This window comes from Nerophis lumbriciformis, linkage group LG07 (genome assembly GCF_033978685.3).
Source record: "Nerophis lumbriciformis linkage group LG07, RoL_Nlum_v2.1, whole genome shotgun sequence".
In the NCBI taxonomy this organism is placed as follows: domain Eukaryota; kingdom Metazoa; phylum Chordata; class Actinopteri; order Syngnathiformes; family Syngnathidae; genus Nerophis; species Nerophis lumbriciformis.
In genome coordinates, this window is record NC_084554.2 from 15,085,438 (window position 1) to 15,106,977 (window position 21,540).

At 40.5% G+C, this 21,540-nt stretch overlaps 2 protein-coding genes across 2 annotated transcripts in view; both read left to right on the top strand.

Moving 5' to 3' along the window:
* tgfbr1b (transforming growth factor, beta receptor 1 b) overlaps positions 1-7,812 on the top strand; it is a 109,806-nt gene extending 101,994 nt beyond the window's left edge. Inside the window, exons 7-9 of the mRNA XM_061965754.1 lie at positions 287-411; positions 528-658; positions 3,486-7,812. Of these exons, the coding sequence (XP_061821738.1) occupies positions 287-411; positions 528-658; positions 3,486-3,611 (382 nt within the window). The 3' untranslated portion in view covers positions 3,612-7,812. The remainder of the gene's footprint in view (positions 1-286; positions 412-527; positions 659-3,485) is intronic.
* A 7,774-nt stretch (positions 7,813-15,586) lies between these two features.
* On the top strand, positions 15,587-21,118 carry LOC140678969 (uncharacterized). The gene is made up of 3 exons (XM_072913598.1): positions 15,587-15,596; positions 18,999-19,871; positions 19,920-21,118. Exons 1-3 carry the CDS (start codon positions 15,587-15,589, stop codon positions 20,084-20,086), a joined length of 1,050 nt encoding a protein of 349 aa, XP_072769699.1. The 3' UTR covers positions 20,087-21,118.
* Positions 21,119-21,540: the final 422 nt, after the last annotated feature.

The following is a 21,540-nucleotide window of genomic DNA, read 5'->3' on the forward strand; positions in this document are numbered from 1 at the left end:
TTTAATTAATTAAGTTATTCGAATGATGCGGACACGTTTATTACTGAATATTTACTAATATATATATTTTCAAATGTTTTCTTTTTTTCCCTTTAAGTTTGTATGATTATTATTATAGTTATTTATGTGGTACTCGTTATTAATAGTTTATTATTATTATTCATTTAAATAAGTTCTGTTTTTTGTTGAACTGTGTAAGTAGAAATTTTCCTCAAAATAACAGCACTCACACAAATAACTGATGATTGCTACAATTATCATATTGGACAATTACTGTTATTTCCAGGTACATGGCCCCAGAAGTACTGGACGACTCCATAAACATGAAACACTTTGAATCTTTCAAGCGGGCGGATATTTATGCCATGGGATTGGTCTTCTGGGAGATTGCCAGTCGATGCTCCATGGGAGGTGAGGATCAAATCATACACTGTCATGCAAGGTGCTGAGGTTGACAAATTGATTGCATAAAACATACAGACGTACTGTATTAATACCTAACATCCACATTATTTTGTCAAAACCAGGGATTCATGAGGACTACCAGCTGCCATACTATGACCTGGTTCAGTCTGATCCATCAGTGGAAGAAATGAGGAAGGTGGTTTGTGAGCAGAAGCTTCGCCCTAACATTCCCAACCGTTGGCAGAGCTGTGAGGTGATACAAACGCTCCATGCTAAATATTTTTTCTAAAATTACATGCTGGATGACATTAATAGACAACATTTTAATTCATTCCAACCTCTACATTTGTCCACAAATACAACTGTATATAAGTTATATATAACTGTACACACTAAAAGCAGCACAAATTAGTCCCTACAGGAATTCGCAATTTGCCACAAATTGAACTAATCCCTGTGAATTATGCACGGCCTCGCAACTTTCTTCAATACCCTCATCTTCGCCGCACAGTTTGGCCATTCAGCTTTAATTTGGCCAATTGAATTTTTGTCTCTGTGCAGTGCTCAAACGCACTCAACAGTCCAGTCATATTGTTTGTTTCCTGTGTAGATGAAGCAGCAAAAAACAACATATAACAATATATCAACTCTTTTTGATCAAACGGCACAATTGTTGTTCTCCTCTGTAGCTCAGACCTGCTTCCTGTTCCTGTCTACAGCGCTAAGCCTTCTGGGTAATGTAGTATATCAACATTTACAGTACACCCTCGTTTGCGTGTATTTATGTAATTATTTAACATTTATTGATCCAGGATAAGACAATTAAGAACATATTTTCATTTGCAATGCTGCAAAGAGGCAGCATTTAGATGTTAGAGATGTTGAAGTGTGATGATAATCTCTCGTCTCATTTACCAACAAAAATTAGCGCTATAGATCCCTCAACAATTTACAAATGCTGTTAACGTGCGGGGTTAAATGTGTTCTAACTAGGGCTGGGCGATATGGCTGAAAACTGTATGACAATATACGTTTTTTATATTGATTAATATCAATAATTATTGATATTTTTTATGACCTATGGAAAATATTGACCAGGAGAAAAAATATTCAATGTTAATATTTTTTTTCAAATGTAACCTTCCTCTGATTATAATCCATTCAGCTATCAAGGCAGAAAGGATAGGAAATGTCAACATAACTATGGAAAAGACTCAATTAATGTAAATAAAATGTTAAAATCACAGTAAACACTTAACAATAACCTATTTAATGGGGAACATTATCACAATTTCAGAAGGGTTAAAACCATTAAAAATCAGTTCCCAGTGGCTTATTTTATTTTTCGAATTTTTTTTCAAAATTTTACCCATCATGCAATATCCCTAAAAAACGCTTCAAAGTGCCTGATTTTAACCATCGTTATATACACTCGTCCATTTTCCTGTGACGTCACATAGTGATGCCAACACAAACAAACATGGCGCATAGAACAGCAAGCTATAGCGACATTAGCTCGGATTCAGACTCGGATTTCAGCGGCTTTAGCGATTCAACAGATTACGCATGTATTGAAACGGATGGTTGTAGTGTGGAGGCAGGTAGCGAAAACGAAATTGAAGAAGAAACTGAAGCTATTGAGCCATATTGGTTTGAACCGTATGCAAGCGAAAACGACACGACAGCCAGCGACACGGGAGAAAGCGAGGACGAATTCGGCGATCGCCTTCTAACCAACGATTGGTATGTGTTTGTTTGGCATTAAAGGAAACTAACAACTATGAACTAGGTTTACAGCATATGAAATACATTTGGCAACAACATGCACTTTGAGAGTGCAGACAGCCCAGTTTTCATCAATTAATATATTCTGTAGACATACCCTCATCCGCTCTCTTTTCCTGAAAGCTGATCTGTCCAGTCCAGTTGGAAATGCATCTGCTTTGAGTGTCGCAGGATATCCACACATTCTTGCCCTCTCTGTCGTAGCATAGCTTTCGTCGGTAAAGTGTGCGGAACAAACGTCCAATTTCTTGCCACTTTCGCATCTTTGGGCCACTGGTGCAACTTGAATCCGTCCCTGTTCGTGTTGTTACACCCTCCGACAACACACCAACGAGGCATGATGTCTCCAAGGTACGCAAAACAGTCGAAAAAACGGAAAATAACAGAGCTGATTTGACTCGGTGTTTGTAATGTGTTTGAGAAAATGGCGGATTGCTGCTCCGAGAGCGAATAATAGAAAGGCGTTTAATTCGCCAAAATTCACCCATTTAGAGTTCGGAAATCGGTTAAAAAAATATATGGTCTTTTTTCTGCAACATCAAGGTATATATTGACGCTTACATAGGTCTGGTGATAATGTTCCCCTTTAAATTAAGGTTCAAAATTGGGGAATTTGTAAGAAATGCTTAAAGTGTAACACAATTAGTGCAAAGTGTAAACATAGAGAAACCTGAGAACTATTTTCTGCAGGTTTACTGCCAGGAAGTTGCGTGATCTGTGTAACTTTTAATTTGGTCTGTTATTCTTGATTAAGTAGGGAATTCATTTATGTTGTGCAGTAATTATTATTGGACCAAATTATTGTTTTAAAGTAATACATTTGTTACATTATATTGTTTGTTTTAGTTTTACAGTCCTGCACTTTAGTTCCTACCTGTTGTTTCCGTTCGGAACGGACTTGGGTTGAAAAAAATATATATATATGAGCACGGCAAAGGACTGTGGCGGGTTTGAAAAAAAAACTTGTTAAACTGCCATACCGTCGAGGTGACTTTTGTTGTTTTTTTCTAAAAAAAATTTCGCTCTCTGCAGCATTCATCTTTAGTTTGTCTTGTCACTCCGTGCATCAAAGCAACAGCGGGATTCGGCCACCTTATGTGTTGCACTTGCAGATGAACGGACATATTGGTACATTGGTGGTACTGTACGGATTGCTATTGTTTTATCCACTGGGTAGGCTCCAACCCCCCCGCAACCCTGAGAGAGACAAGCGGTAGAAAATGGATGGATGGATACCTGTTATTGCATCATAACATTGTAATGAAGTCAAGTGTTGCCTTCTGTCCTCTCTGCAGGCGTTACGTGTCATGGCTAAGATCATGAGGGAGTGCTGGTACGCTAACGGCGCTGCCCGGCTCACCGCCCTGCGGATCAAGAAGACTTTGTCACAGCTCAGCCAACAGGAGGGCATCAAAATGTAGACAAACTACCAAACATGCACACAAACACATTTCAGACTGGCATCCATGTTATTAGCATTACATTGACATTATTATTATTATTATTATTATGCATTAATTGTTCTTCCCCTCCGCATTGCAAGGGAAGTTGAGACATTCTTTTTTTTTTTTTTTTATCTACTTATAACTCACTGATTGGTGAGTTTTGCATTTAAAGCAGAAGACTTGTGTTGCACACCTGAATCCGTCGATGGATTTGCGGGTAACAGAAGAAGGGCGTGCTCACACTCGGCCATTCATGCCAAGCTCCGTTTAGGTACCATCCCCTCTCCCTCTCCTGGTCTGGCTTTGGTGAGTCAGCCCTTTTGCTTCTACGTCGCTCTGTTGTCTCGGTGGAATATTTTCATTCTTCAGGTGAATTACTTATGATGACACACACCAATTTACTCACAGTTTGTGAGTAAGCTATCGTGCCATAGGTTTTGACTTTTGGATTATTTTAAGGATTCCTGTTTATTTCTCTAACGGAAATCGTGACCCTCCTCTTTCAATTGTGCCAAAGCAGGGGAAGCGTACCAAACTTTACACCAGCCAAACGTGCCAGGCTTTTAGGGACCGGCGCGATATGATTGGCCTAGCGTGAGTACACCCTTAATCTAATGAGGGACGTCAGTGCCTGAGATCACCTTGTAATACAAAGACTTTTCAGGACCCATCGGGGCGTGGCCACCCCAGCCTGGCCTTCATTGCTCAGACCTCCAGTCTGCTGGCGTCACCTCTGAGCTGCCTTACATGTTAATCACCACCGCCTCGTTTGCATTATTTAGCATTTCATTCTTCACCTCAATTGAGCTACTCTGGAGGGGGGATGCATTGACGGCGTCGATGCGATCTGTCACAATAGCCCCATCCACCGAGACGTTTGTGAAGGAATGTAACGTTGCGAAGTCCTCCCACAGTACTCGTAGCACTGAAAATATTACGACACTCAAAATGTCCCATCAACTTGGTTTTGATTTTCTTACTAATGTATTATTAATACGTGTTATTTTCCCATCACCCTGTGGTTTATCAAGGCGGTGGAAAGGTCTGTTTAATTTATTCTTTTTTTTGTTCCTTTTTCTTTGAGCTAAAAAACTGGACATGACAACTTCACTGAGTTTTAGCAGACACGCTGCATCATATGCAATTTACAGTAGATCAAGTTTTCTCGACTCTGGTAAAACCACAAACAACAATCAGCTGCCACCATGCCTTCCAGTACAGCTGTTAGCAGGAAGTGCCAGTGCTTTAAGGAAAACCCAACTCCTGTCATGTCCGCTGCTGGGCAAGGCATTTCTCTCTTGCATTTATGCAGCTCTGTGTGTGCGAGAGAGGGAGTGAGTGTGTGTCAGGAGCCATGTGGAAGCCCATCTGAGCATTAAGTAGCTCATACTATGCACACTCTAAAAGAGCAGGAGGGAAGCAACACCTCAACAACAACCTCTACTCTCTGGTTCCATTTCACCCTGCCCTCATGCAAGTCAACACACAAACACCTCAGCAACAATCTTTTGGACAACTTGTCCTCTCAGTGGACTGTGGCAAGCCATGATCTTTGTATGGGGCACACGGCGACACAACACGTCTCCTTTTTGTGTTTCGGTGCAAAGTGGGCTGGGTTTTTTTTCTGTTTAGGTTTAACAACAAATGATTCATCTAAAAATAGCAAGCAGATGTGTACTAAGCCATAGGTTGTCAAACGTGTGTAAATACGACAGTGGTACCTCGGTTTTCGTTAGTGTTCAATGAAGGCTGAATCGTTCTTAAACAATTTTCCTTTGAGAAATAATGTAAACGAGATGAATCCGTTCCAGACTCTAAACACATTTTATGGAGAATAATTCTAGTATTCCTTGCAGAAACCAATGTGAAATACTTATAATTGATTAATAAAAAGTGAGAGCCACATTCCCACTTTGCTACGAGTACTTTCTTGAAATATTTATCAAAGTGCTGGCACTCGCAACTTTCTTTGGCCCCATAACAGATTATTTTGCGTTCATATGCCACAAAAAAGTACATGAATTGAATCATTAAAGCGTGGGATTCTTTGATTGGGTACTAGTTTGTTACGGCAAAAACCGGAGCAAACTTTTGGGTTGAAAATCAAATTGTACGAAAACTGAGGTGCCACTGTTTATATAATATATATATACTGTATAAATATATGTATATATGCTTCAGAGAACCAGCATCCTCTGCAGTGAACATTTTGGGTTTTGCATGTATGCCAAAATGTGTAAATCTTGACAAAACCAGTCTTTCCTCGTCACATCACCCTTCAAAGATTGCAGCTTCACTATATCGCAGATTCATTTTAGTGTGTTTTTTAAATAAATAAATAATTTCAAGCATAAAGATGTCTAAATGAACTAAAATGTTAATACCACAGTAGTATTGGCCACCAAACCAATCAAAGTGCGCTGTTCAGTATCGTGGCCACTGATTGGCTCAGCCTCAGACAGCATTACTCTATTGGATTAAAGGGGTAGGAAAGTGACTTAAAGATGTTATTGCTCATAACGTTGAAATCTATATTTACACACATACAATGTTTGGTGTGTGAATGTTGCATCATCTTTTATTTATGTAAACTACACAATGGATGGCATACATGTTTATTTGATGTATATATTTTCAGTTTTTCAAACTTAAATGAAGGAAGAAGTATAAAGAAATACAACTAAGGAAGGAAAATAATTCAAAAGGAGCATCAATCCAACAAAAACTAGTTTCTTTTTCCTCACTACAAACCCTGTTTCCATATGAGTTGGGAAATTGTGTTAGATGTAAATACAAACGGAATAAAATGATTGCAAATCATTTTCAACACATATTCAGTTGAATATGCTACAAAGACAACATATTTGATGTTCAAACTGATAAACATTTTTTTTTTTGCAAATAATCATTAACTTTAGAATTTGATACCAGCAACACGTGACAAAGAAGTTGGGAAAGGTGGCAATAAATACTGATAAAGTTGAGTAATGCTCATCAAACACTTATTTGGAACATCCCACAGGTGAACAGGCAAATTGGGAACGGGTGGGTGCCATGATTGGGTATAAAAGTAGATTCCATGAAATACTCAGTCATTCACAAACAAGGATGGGGCGAGGGTCACCACTTTGTCAACAAATGCGTGATTTAACAGTTTAAGAAAATCCTTTCTCAACCAGCTATTGCAAGGAATTTAGGGATTTCACCATCTACGGTCCGTAATATCATCCAAGGGTTCAGAGAATCTGGAGAAATCACTGCACGTAAGCAGCTAAGCCCGTGACCTTCGATCCCTCAGGCTGTACTGCATCAACAAACGACATCAGTGTGTAAAGGATATCACCACATGGGCTCAGAAACACTTCAGAAACCCACTGTCAGTAACTACAGTTGGTCGCTACATCTGTAAGTGCAAGTTAAAACTCTCCTATGCAAGGCGAAAACCGTTTATCAACAACACCCAGAAACGCCGTCGGCTTCGCTGGGCCTAAGCTCATCTTAGATGGACTGATACAAAGTGGAAAAGTGTTCTGTGGTCTGACGAGTCTACATTTCAAATTGTTTTTGGAAACTGTGGATGTCGTGTCCTCCAGACCAAAGAGAAAAAGAACCATCTGGATTGTTATAGGCGCAAAGTTGAAAAGCCAACATCTGTGATTGTATGGGGGTGTATTAGTGCCCAAGACATGGGTAACTTACACATCTGTGAAGGTAGGCGCCATTAATGCTGAAAGGTACATACAGGTTTTGGAGCAACATATGTTGCCATCCAAGCAACGTTACCATGGACGCCCCTGCTTATTTCAGCAAGACAATGCCAAGCCACGTGTTACATCAACGTGGCTTCATAGTAAAAGAGTGCGGGTACTAGACTGGCCTGCCTGTAGTCCAGACCTGTCTCCCATTGAAAATGTTTGGCGCATTATGAAGCCTAAAATACCACAACGGAGACCCCCGGACTGTTGAACAACTCCAACAACAATTCCACCTGAGAAGCTTAAAAAAATGTCTCTCCTCAGTTCCCAAACGTTTACTGAGTGTTGTTAAAAGGAAAGGCCATGTAACACAGTGGTGAACATGCCCTTTTCCAACTACTTTGGCACGTGTTGCAGCCATGAAAGTCTAAGTTCATTATTATTTGCAAAAAAATAAAAAATGTATGAGTTTGAACATCAAATATGTTGTCTTTGTAGTGCATTCAATTGAATATGGGTTGAAAAGGATTTGCAAATCATTGTATTCCGTTTATATTTACATCCAACACAATTTCCCAACTCATATGGAAACGGGGTTTGTAGTTTCATAAGCTGGAAACGTGTAGCAAGGGCAGAATAATGAATTTATTGACAGTGCATTGTGAAGGCCGATGTGTTTACTTACTTTGTAAATAAGTAAACACAGTCTCAAATGAATATCATTTGCAGAGGCACTTTCTGGCAAAACATCCACATTTCGATGTCCAGCCCCTGAGCCCTTGGACTCTTGAAACTGCAGCCCTTTTCTTTATGTAGTTGAATAGACTTGGTCTTGCCGATACCCAATTAGCAGTGATACACGAGGGCCTATTGTGGAGCAAAAATAAATGTCCATTGCAAAGGACGCTGGTTCTGAAGTCTATTCATATATGTACAATTGTTCATGTTTTTTGGTGTGGTATTTTCTACAGACACATTGTAAGCCTTAAGGGACCAAGATGCAGGATTAGGTCTTTTTTCATGTACAAATGCAAAGGTGGTCAGAACCATTTCATGTATTGACTGAAGGTCATCGTTAAGTAGGGGTGTCCCGATATAACTTTACTTGCAATCCCATTCTATTGCAGCCTTGACTACTGGCCAATATCAGCCGAAATGATGCATACTTATTTTGTATGTGGGACGTTAGAAAAAGCTTGATCAAGTGAAATGTTGTTGCGGTCACGTGGGCTCTGCCTGCTGGATCTAAGTGCTTAAGTGGAGTCTAGAATGGACTATTTAGTTATTAGTGGGTTTCTTACTCTTCTGAGTCTCATTTGCAAGTATGCGTTCATTTCAGTTTGTCCTAGGCATGTAACCATAGTCAGAAAGTAGCCTTTGCCCTGAAGTTGAATGTGCCAGTCTTGTCTTTTAAGCCCTACAAAGTTTTTATACTGTAAGTATCGTACTTACCGTATTTTTTGGAGTATAAGTCGCACCAGAGTATAAGTCGCACCTGCCGAAAATGCATAAAAAAACGAAAAAAAACATAAGTCGCACTGGAGCCCAGCCAAACTATGAAAAAAAACTGCGACTTATCATCCGAAAAATACGATATTACACAACAGCTGTTTGATGGCAATGTGCATCTTCAATGTTGTTTTTATTACCAGATTCAGAGGTGTTGAAATTGCCGTGTAAAATCGCTAATGCTAATTAGTAGCACATTTATAGCAAATTCAATGTGAATTAGCATCGTGCTAGCACGTTTGATTTAATGTATTTATTTTATGTTAAAAAGTCAAAGAGAATTAATTGTTTGTATGTCATGTAAGTTATTTTGACATACTTTATTTCTGTATGTCCACTTCTACAGTGTCTTGAAACAAAGACACTGAAAAGGCTCTCAAATGGGAAAAGCCTGCTCAGCTAGCAAGAAGAGACATTAGCTGGAGCAAAACAGACTTCTTGTATCGGACGTTTATATTTTTTTGCTAGTATCGAACTTATAACATTGAATGGGGACACCTCTAGTATTTGCAAAAGAGTCTGATAACTTTTTGAAAAGGGGTGGAAAGTTTCCAGTAAATGTCCGGAAATTTACCACGGGAAGTTAAGCTCGGGAAGTTTGGAAATATTGACCATTTTTTGATTATTCAAAGTTGGACACCGTCCATGGGAATTAATGGGAATATATGGGAATTAATGGGGAATTACAATAATTATATATTATTGGGCACTTGTCCATATGCTGCTGAATCTTTGTGGCATTTTTGACGTAGCTCTTTGCACAGTATTTGCAAATGTACACCGCCTTTCCACCTACATTGGTTATGGTATAATGTCTCCACACATCAGATGGTGTACGTGGCATTATTCTGTTTGTATTTATTTATTCTTGTAAAACACTAATGCAATGCCACACACAGATATACATAGTCAGCTAAACAATTGGAATAGTCTTTAAAAATATGTGACTGATGGACAAATGAATAGAAATAGGCTAGATCAGGGGTCGGCAACCCGCGTGTTCCGGAGCCGCATGCGGCTCTTTGATCACTCTGATGCAGCTCAGCAGCTTACTTGCCGACCCTCCCCCATTTCCCGGGAGACTTCCGGATTTTAATGCCTCTCGCAGAAAACTCCCGGGATTAATATTCTCCGATTTTCACACTTACAGTTATAATAAGGGCGTGCCATGATAGTGCAGCATTTGGCGCCCTCTACAATCTGTATTAACAGCCCAACCCCTGGTTATGAAGTTTGCATCTTCTGCTCGCACACGTACGTGACAGCAAGGCATACTTGGTCAACAGCCACACAGGTTACACTGACGGTGACCATATAAAACAACTTTAACACTCTTCCTAATAATGCGCCACACTTTGAACCAAAACCAAACAAGAATGACAAACACATTTCGGGAGAATATCTGCACCTTAACACAACATAAACACAACAGAACAAATACCCAGAATTCCATGCAGCCCTGCCTCATCCAGGCTACATTATACACCCCCCTCCCCCTCCTTCTGTGCAGTTGGTTGAGGTGGGCGGGGTTTGCATGGGATTCTGGGTATTTGTCCTGTTGTGTTTATGTTGTGTTACGGTGCAGATGTTCTCCCGAAATGTGTTTGTCATTATTGTTTGGTGTGGGTTTACAGTGTGGCGCATTATTAGTAAGAGTGTTAAAGTTTTGTTTTTTATACCGCCACCGTCAGTGTAACCTGTGTGGTTGTTGACCAAGTATGCCTTGCTGTCACTTACGTGAGCAAGCGGAAGCTCCATTCAACGTGTGGCTGATCAGGCACGCTGGGTGTAATAGGTGTTAAATGCTCTACTATCACGGCACACACAACACTGACAATTGCCATTCATATAAAACCTGCGTGCCGCACCAGTAATCAAATTCCACATTAAGGTCTGGGCAGCGTGTCTGAGACCCCTGGTTTGGTTTATACATAGCACAAAGCAAGAAAATTACTTTTTATACAGTGGTATTTCATTTCAAATTTCAAAAAATTTTTGTGGCTCCCATTGTTATCTTTAATTTGTGAAACTGGTCAAAATGGCTCTTTGACTGGTAAAGGTTGCCGACCCCTGGGCTAGATGAATAAATGAACACTCAATAAGCTAAGTCAAACTATAACCTACATTCTTGTAGACAACAGAATGGCTTATCAGAGAAAACTACACCTTTTGATTTAGTATTTGCTAGTTGAACGTTACAGATCACAAAAAAGGTAAATTCAGATCGCTAACATTGTTAGCATAAATGAATGGGATTTAACATAGAGAAAATTAGCATCACGGCTAACGGAGAAATATTTTCGGTTTATTATGAGACTGGTGGTGGTACATAAACCTAGCTAGCTAGAGATATTGGCCCCAAAATCATTTAACAAGTACAGGAACAGCTAGCTAGCTTGAGTGAAAGTCTGCTGGAGTAGTCTACAGTCATACAAGCAATTACACCTCTATTAAACTTAAATACCATAGATCAAATATATTTACCCCAGTAATATCATCAAAACTTACCTGACTGGATGAAGTCATTGGGCTCAAATACTAGTGTGGCCTCAATAGCCCTGCTGTAGTGTGTTGCATGCTGGGAATTATCTGTGCATGGGATGGAAGAATGCACAGTGCAGGGTTGAAATTATACTGAATTTGCATTAAATCTGGTTGTTTTAGCTAATACTCATGCTGCAAGATCTAACATGTTGCATTCAATGTTTATTCCCATTAATTTCCCGTTAATTCCCATGGAAAGTTTCCAACTTTGAATATTCCCGGAATTTTGCAACCCTACATCAGACTCGTGTTCGGAATTGAAGTGTATTATATTCATATAGCGCTTTTCTCTAGTGACTCAAGGTGCATTACATAGTGAAACCCAATATCTAAGTTACATTTAAACCAGTGTGGGTGGCACTGTGGGAGTAGGTGTGTAACGTGTCTTGCCCAAGGACACAACGGCAGTGACTAGGATCACGGAAGCGGGGATCGAACCTGGAACCCTCAAGTTGCTGGCACGGCCACTTTGCCAACCGAGCTACACCGCCGCTTATAGTATTAGTACAATACTCCAAGTCAAATGTACACACTTGTGTTCCTCAAGATAAGACCAATGCAGTATTACACAACAACCCTTAATTATGAAGATTTTTACCAGCCTGGCTTGATTTTTATTTTCAGGCTGCAACATGATGATTTTTGCAAGTGTGTGTATACGACCAAAAACACATGTAGCACCTGCTTTGACGATTCTTAGCCGTGTCTTCTGTTGCCAATATTAATTATTATTACTATAAGTGTAAATCATCAGATATGTTCGCTTTGTGCATCAAAACGTCTTTTAGGGGAGACCAAACATCGAAGTCCATGTAGTTTTACTACAATCAAAATGGAAACCCTGCCTTGTCTTAAGTTTTTTTTTATATCTTGAATATTGATGTGCTACTTACCGTATTTTTCGCACTATAAGGCGCACCTAAAAACCACAATTTTTCTCAAAAGCTGACAGTGCGCCTAATAACCCGGTGCGCTTTATTACGATTCATTTTCATAAAGTTTCGGTCTCGCAACTTCGGTAAACAGCCGCCATCTTTTTTCCCGGTAGAACAGGAAGCGCTTCTTCTTCTACGCAAGCAACCGCCAAGGAAAGCACCCGCCCCCATAGAACAGGAAGCGCTTCACCCGCCCCCATAGAACAGGAAGCGCTTCACCCGCCCCCGGAAGAAGAAGAAAAAACGCGCGGATATCACCGTACGTTTCATTTCCTGTTTACATCTGTAAAGACCACAAAATGGCTCCTACTAAACGATCCGGGTCATAAAAAGACGCAATCTCTCCATCCGCACACGGATTACTACCGTATTTCACAGCAACTGAACCGCACTGTGGAACGGGAGCACGTACGGTGAATATTCGCTCCACAGGGAATGAGAAGTCATCCTTCACTGTGGTTCTAGCTTGCCATGCTAACTTCCACTCATGGTGATATTCAAAAGGAAGACCTTGCCAAAAGAGACCTTTCCAGCCGGCGTCATCATAAAAGCTAACTCGAAGGGATGGATGGATGAAGAAAAGATGAGCGAGTGGTTAAGGGAAGTTTACGCGAAGCGGCCGGGTGGCTTTTTTCACGCTGCTCCGTCCATGTTGATATATGACTCTATGCGCGCCCACATCACAGATGGTGTCAAAAAACAAGTGAAGCACACAAATACAACACTCGCCGTCATTCCGGGTGGATTAACCAAAGAACTCCAACCGCTGGATATTGGTGTCAACAGGGCATTCAAATCACGACTGCGAACTGCGTGGGAAAAATGGATGACCGAAGGCGAACACACCTTCACTAAGACGGGCAGACAACGCCGGACAAGATACGCCAACATCTGCCAGTGGATTGTAAATGCCTGGGCAGATATTTCTGTCACAACTGTGGTCCGAGCTTTCCGGAAGGCAGGATTCACAGAACTGCTGCACAACAACAGCGACACTGAATCCGATGATTTCGAAGAGACGGAGCCCGCCATTTTGGAAGCCACGCTAGCGCAACTTTTCAATTCGGACACCGAAGACGAAGAATTCGAAGGATTTACCGGTACGAATGAAGAATAACTTCAGAAAGTGAGCGCTATGTTTATTTTGTGTGTTGTGTGTTGTGACATTAACGTTCGAGCAACATTACCGGTATGTTGCTATTGCTCTACACCATTTTGAATTTTACTATGTTTGTGATTGCACATTTGTACATTTTGGGACAGAGTTGTTAGAACGCTGGTTTTCAATATATTATTAAAGTTTGACTGAACTATCTGACTGTTTTTTTGACATTCACTTTAGCGCAGCGTTTTTTTGACATTCACTTTAGCGCAGCGTAGGCGCGGCTTTTAGTCCGGGGCGGCTTATTGGTGGACAAAATTATGAAATATGTAATTCATAGAAGGTGCGGCTAATAATCCGGTGCGCCTTATAGTGCGGAAAATACGGTATGTCGAATTCACTTTCCTGCTCGTGAAGGTGAAAGTTGCCATTGGTTGTAAATATCCTCACAGTTTAACATCTACTTATTCTGTTCCTGGCTCCCAATGCGAATGGAGCACATTTACTCACAACGGAACCGACTGAAGCCTCAGGGGACCTTAGGTTGTAAACTCATGGTGCCAATCCCGCCAAATCTCGTTTTCAATTTTCATTTCTTCAAAACCTACACAGAAAACGTAGAAATCAGTTCACCTTTGTAGTAAACTTTTTTTTTATTTTACATACCTACACTCAAAAGGATTCAACCCCCCAATTACCTTCAATAGTTATGGTCAGGTTAGGAAAGATGTGGTCCTTTGAAATATTAGACAGCGGTACCTCAGTTTTTGTTAGAAATTGTTCCAAAAAGGTGTGAAAACAATGGTACAGAAACCAAAGTAGTTTTTCCCATGACAGTACAGTAATTTCTGGACTATAGAGCGCACCTAAATAAAAGCTCCACCAACTTAATTTCTGGTCGAATTTTAGTTTGTACAGATATTAGCCATAGGTGACATTGAAATATTTACACAGGCGCTTGTGTTCATTCACAAATTGAACAAAAGACTGTAAAAGTCAGAGCAAAACCATCTACACGCAAACCCTGCGAAGACCCAAGCCTGCTCGTTCCATCTCAGGAACCGGGATGCAAACCGACCTCTTAACATCAAATGGTCTGGGACACCACTTGAGAATTGTACCAACCCTGTCTATCTTGGCGTAACCCTGGACCGCACCCTCTCCTTCAAAGAACACATCAAAAACACCAAACTGAAAGTCAGCTCCCGAAACAACATCTTTCGGAAACTGACAAATTCCAAATGGGGAGCCACAGCACACACACTAAGATGTACTGCTTTGGCCCTGTGCTATTCCTTGGCGGAGTATGCATGTCCTGTCTGGGAGAGATCAACCCATGCCAAGAAACTTGACCCAGCACTGAACAACACCTGTCGCTTGATCACTGGTTGCTTGAAGCCTACCAACCTGAACAACCTACATCTCCTCGCTGGCATTGACGTGAGACGGGAAGTTGCTGGCCAAGTAGAGTTCACAAAATCTACCAGTGATGAACGCCACCTCCTCTATGGACGTCAACCCTCAGCCCAACGTCTGAAGTCAAGGAGAAGCTTCCTCAGCAATGTCCAGCCCCTAACTACATCTCGGGAAGAAACCAGACTCCAGCTATGGACACAAATTAGAGAAAGACCCCCCTCCTATCTGAAGACCTGCCCCTCGGGTCAGAAACACCATGGGTCCAGTGGAAGACACTAAACCGCCTGAGAACAGGAACGGGGCGATCAAAACCTGCTATGGCCAGATGGGGCTACAAAACCCTCCCAACCACCTGCGAATGCGGAGAAGACGACCACACGATGCAGCACTGCCTTGTCTGTTCTCTGCTACACAACCACTGTGGCTTAAAAGATCTCGCAGAGTTCAACCACAATGCAAAAGACTGTGTAAAGAAATGGGAAACTGTCATACAACCACATGCTTCAAAGACACGAAAAGAAGAAGATTGAGAGCTTTCCTCTTCCTCCTGCGCTCTGAAAGCGCTAAAGTCGTCTTGTCTTGGAGGTGAAAATACTCAGTTTCTTTGTTTGAGGCTTTTACTTTCAAGGCAAATTTGCCGTCTTCTAAACACTTAATTGTTCAAAATCCTTTGGTGATGGTGGATTTCTGTTACGTGCAAAAGTTAACTTTTTGATAGCGAGGTCAATCGTCTTTAGTTGTGTCTCGACCATGGTTGAGAGTGGGTTCATAATGCGCTAAATGGCTGACTGAATGATTGTGTGAGTGCTTCTGATTTAACGTTAACAATTTCATTAGTCTGATGTGAGGAGGCTAAATTTATTGCCGGCATGTGAAGCTAGTGAACCCGGAAAAATCCATAAATTAGCCACAGCGTTGTATAAAATGCAGTGAAGCGTGGGGGGAAACTTTTAGTTTATAGTCCGGAGATTACGGTAATGTCAATGCCACACAATGTTTGGCCGTACGATAAGCGTATAACTGGGTCAATTCTTTGGTCATTGTACCGTACAAAAACCGAGGTACTGCTGCACTTGCCTTATATGATTGTAAACTAATATTCACTGATTTTAACAAGCAATATCTTGGTGTTTAAAGTGAGCAGAAATTTTCAACCGGTTACTGAGTTAGATGTCAATTGAAACTGACTATGGATGATCTGTCCAAAGCTTGGACAAAGTCAACGTGTATGAGGTGAAACAAGCTAATCTTTTCTGTTGGTCTCCTAAACACTAACAGCTTTCTCTGGGATTTTAACAACGCAAACTGGACCACACCTTAAGATTCAGGAAATTTAAGTTCCTGGAACTAAAAGTTCCGGTAGAAGTGTGTAGTTTTGTTTCCTTCAAATTACACAGTTCAGGGTGGTTCATGCAAATCAGGCTGACTTATGGATGAGGGGGACAGTATATTTCTACACTGATACCATGTAAATAGAAACTACTAGGACCGAATTCTTTCAAAGTGTGAGTAAATGAAATGCAGAGCATTAATATACAAAATGATATGATATAAAAACAAATTGTACCAAATTTTACATAGTCAGCTAGGCTTTTGTCCGCAGTGTCCAACAGTCAGGAAGTCATCCTCTCGGTAAATGATGAATTCATGAGAGTCAAATTCAGCTGTGAATAACAATACTTTAGTATTAAATTTCAGTGCGTATGTCACAGACACAAACATCACATTTAGCGTTAGCCTGTTAGCATTCGCATTTGGTTCACTCGGGTTGAGGTTGATAACTACACATATGGCGTGTCACCGACTACTTTTACAGCATGTAACAAAGTTAATATTTGATGTTATTTACCTTCGTTCCACTCGTTTATTGCCTCCTCTATTTCACATTTATCTTCAAAAAACAAAGTCTCAGGGTCCCCGAGAGCAGCTCGCGTCACCTCTTCAAATCTGACTGAATACTGAATATTCCTCTGTAAATACATTTAAGAGTACATCCGCTTCTCGTAGATTTGAGTATCAAACTTAAGTTTGTAAGAATGAATTAATGGCAATAAACTGCAAACGAGTTTAAACACCACAGCTGAGTAAAAGTTATTCAGCACACAGATGCCACACAAAAGTTCCTGCTACTGAAAAGTTCATTTCGCTCTTCGATCTCTACGTTGTCTCGCATACTCTAATGGCGGCTGAAATTTCGAATACAAAGTCTTAGGAACCCCCCAACTGTGTTCAACCAATCAGCGCCTCTCTTGCAGAAACTTTCTAAAGTACCACCTCGCTACCAGGAACTAAAACAGTTCTGTGAATCTTTATTTACCCGGGTAGTTTTTGGTGTAAACGCAGGGGGTATTTCATTTACCCGGGTCAATGGGTAAGAGCCTCATTCTTGTCTTCGAAGAAGTCACCAGCAGCCTTGTACTTACTTGTTTTTTCCCCCGAACCCCAAGGTGACTTAAGTGTACAAAGGCTACTTTTAGCTTGTGGTCGTCTTCTTTACACTACAAGGTTTCTGTCCTTGAGTCTTTGTTGCCTTTCTGTCTCTTCTTCATTCTTTGTTTTCTGGTTATCTCGCGGCTAAACGCGTCACTGCAGCGTGGAGGTCTGCTCAGGTTCAACTGCGACAAACACATTTTTGACCTCAGGTACGCCTGAAACAAATGTTCGGAAATCTCAGTAAACACAGGGGAACCTGCCTAAGTCGACAACTCTTCTGTTGACCAACTCATCAAGTTCTTGTTCACCATGTTCTTACCGTTACTAGGACTCTTAAGTCAACTTAGACAGCTTTTGGCAACTTGAAATGTGAGCGCTAAATGGGTCATTTCTGTGATAAATAGCCCAGTTGTGTAAATAACCTTCTTGCGAACGCCATGCTACATCCAAAGGGTTTGAGCCAGTGTAACGTAGACTAATCCAGGTTTCACAAAACTGAACTGGACACTAGATCTGAAACAAACTGTGAACCCGGAGAGCCTTGCGTGTTGGTCTTGATTACGCACATTTCCACGTTCATGTCACTCTTAAGACATCTTAGGGATGTAACGATTAACGGTGTTAACGACAAACCGCTGTAAAACTGTACGGTTAGTACAGCATCTCTCGTTTATCGCGGTCAATTGGTTTCAGGCCTGACTGTGATGGACTAATTTCCGCAAAGTAGGATTATCATGTTTTTACAGAGCATAAAACACTTAACAACCATCTAAAAACTTTAAACATACAGTTGGGAAGGGATTCTTACGGCCCCATTCTTGGGTGGATCTCGTTCATCTACTGCAGATGTAAGCTAGTGTGCTAATGGCTAGCTAGCCTAAATGCTAACATTAATATAAGAGATGAACGCCTTCCCCCATTAGGAACATCATAGCACAATCTAAGTTTGTATAAACACATATTTCTTTGGCTAACTAAGCTCATCTAGAGTGATTGATTTATACACAGAGGTGTGTACAACGTGACGTCATATCAACCAGATGTGCCATGTTTGTTTTTCCTTTATCATTAAAAACAACTCTAGCACTTTCGGAGCAAATTCATGGGATAATTTCGGTTACAATAACCGAGATGTTACATTTTTAAGATCGTTACATCCTTAGTACATTTTCAATTTCTTTGCCGTAAAAATGTGCGTACGCAGCCTTTTGTAAGAGACCCAAGAACCTTAGGAGTGGTGCTAAAAGCGCTTAATTGGGTGATGCCCCTGAGCTAGACCCAATTTGCATCAGTGTGTGCAATCTCACGGCATTCAGTCCATCACAAGTGGACTGTTTGGTTGGTCTTAGAAGACCATCCCAGTAGTTCATGCTCTTAGACTTAGATTGGTCAGATCTAGTCTTAGACTTGGATTGGTCAGATCTAGTCTTAGACTTGGATTGGTCAGATCTAGTCTTAGACTTGGATTGGTCAGATCTAGTCTTAGACTTGAATTGGTCAGATCTAGTCTTAGACCTGGATTGGTCAGATCTAGTCTTAGACCTGGATTGGTAAGGTCTAGTCTTAGACTTGGATTGGTCAGATCTAGTCTTAGACTTGGATTGGTCAGATCTAGTCTTCGACTTAAATTGGTCAGATCTAGTCTTTGACTTAAATTGGTCTGATGTAGTCTTAGACTTAGATTGGTCAGCTCTAGTCTTAGTCTTAGATTGGTCAGCTCTAGTCTGAGACTTGGATTGGTCAGATCTAGTCTTAGACTTTGATTGGTCAGATGTAGTCTTAGACTTGGATTGGTCAGATCTGGTCTTCGACTTGGATTGGTCAGATCTAGTCTTCGACTTAAATTGGTCGGATGTAGTCTTAGACTTAGATTGGTCGGATCTAGTCTTAGACTTAGATTGGTCAGATGTCGTCTTAGATTGGTCAGCTCTAGTCTTAGACTTAGATTGGTCAGATGTCGTCTTAGATTGGTCAGCTCTAGTCTTAGTCTTAGATTGGTCAGCTCTAGTCTTAGACTTGGATTGGTCAGATCTAGTCTTAGACTTAGATTGGTCAGCTCTAGTCTTAGACTTGGATTGGTCAGATCTAGTCTTAGACTTGGATTGGTCAGATCTAGTCTTAGACTTGGATTGGTCAGATCTAGTCTTAGACTTGGATTGGTCAGATGTAGTCTTAGACTTGGATTGGTCAGATGTAGACTTAGACTTAGATTGGTCATATCTGGTCTTAGATTGGTCAGATGTCGTCTTAGATTGGTCAGCTCTAGTCTTAGACTTGGATTGGTCAGATCTAGTCTTAGACTTAGATTGGTCAGATGTTGTCTTAGATTGGTCAGCTCTAGTCCTAGACTTAGATTGGTCAGCTCTAGTCTTATACTTAGATTGGTTAGATGTAGTCTTAGATTGGTCAGATCTAGTCGTAGATTGGTCAGATGTAGTCTTAGATGGGTCAGATCTAGTCGTAGACTTAGTTTGGTCAGTTCTACTCTTTGACTTAGATTGGTCAGATCTAGACTTAAATTGGTCAGATCTAGTCTTATACTTAGTTTGGTCAGATATACTCTTAGACTTAGATTGGTCGGATCTAGTCTTAGATTGGTCAGGTGTAGTCTTAGACTTAGATTGGTCAGATCTAGACTTAAATTGGTCAGGTCTAGTCTTAGACTTAGTTTGGTCAGATCTAGACTCAAAATGGTCAGATCTAGTCTTAGACTTAGTTTCGTCAGATATACTCTTAGACTTAGATTGGTTGGATCTCGTCTTAGATTGGTCAGATGTAGTCTTAGACTTAGATTGGTCAGCCCTAGAACAATCGTAAGTCTATGAGCATGAACTGATGAAGCCTACTGGGATGAGAGGCGAAACGTCTTGTAAGACTAACCAAGCAGTCCAGTTGGGATCCATTGAAGGCCCTGAGATGACAAAGACCTGATGAGTGAGAACATTCATAGACATTGTGTGCAAGATGGCGATGGGAAAGGATGAAGGACATCGTAGACTATGCCAGAAACCTTTAGCGCGGCAGTTTAGACTCAGCACTGAATGTATGGAACTTGTCCCAAAGGTCAAAGCAGAAACTGGTGACAGGTGTAAATATCCGCAAGGCAGGCGATCTTCTAATTATGCAAAAGCGTTAGCAGCATCCGCAGGCGATCATCAGTTGTTGTCGATGCTGACGTGATCCACACTGTGATGACGTGACACCTGTGACAAACACGCCGCAGTGAAGCTCAACTCCTTCTTCTTGTTGATTTGGTGCCTCAGTACCAATTCTTTGACTCTTCCAAGACTGCCATGTTTCATCTGCTTCTCAAATGTCATCTTTACAACTTCTAGAAAATACCTCCATGTGTTTGTACCTCACTGTAAATATTGTCTTTGTCTAATTTGTTTGATTTCTATGAAATGTTTAAAAAGTTAGAAGTTTTCGTTTCGTCTTCAGTGGTCTCAACCCCTCCCCCTCCCCTTGTCCTACGGCTTTGTGTTGTTAGTGTGGCGTCCAAACCAGCGATTCCTCTTTGCCATCCGTGTTGTGTATTCTATGAGGTGTTTACTGGAGCTGTACAGTCTAAAGTGCTTTACACGTGTCAAGACCCTCTCTGAGCTCTGCTACACATGCCTTGTTCCATATGCTCTTTGTCTTAAAAACACACACAAAAAGATTTAAAAAGAGGTCAAAGTGGTGTTTGAGGAGACATGATTTCTAAACATATATTTATCTTGACTTTTTTTATATATACAGGTAGTGCGTACTGATGAATGAGAGATCATAGGAAGTAGACGACTGAAACGTTAACTTTTCACATAGCTGGAGTAGAAAATGGTGTGATTAAAGAATGTTTGGCTACAAGAGATGTTTTTATTGACTCGTTTATTCTATCAGGACTGCACATTACATCGCTTGAACACTATACATGAGACAGATTAGCATGTAGCATGGTTGGCAATTTATAACTATTTACTGAAAATGTAGTATATATTTATATACATGTGTCTATACATAGATATGTGTGTATATATGCTCGTGTGTGTGTATATATATATATATATGTATATATATATATATACACACACATTTGTGTGTGTGTGTATACATGTACAAGTGTGTGTATATGTGTATATATATATATGAGTGTGTACGTATATATGTATATATATATATAAAGAGTGTGTACGTATATATATATATATATACACACTCGTGTGTGTATATATATGTATGTATATACATACACATACAGTATATGCACTGCATATATGCAGATATCACGT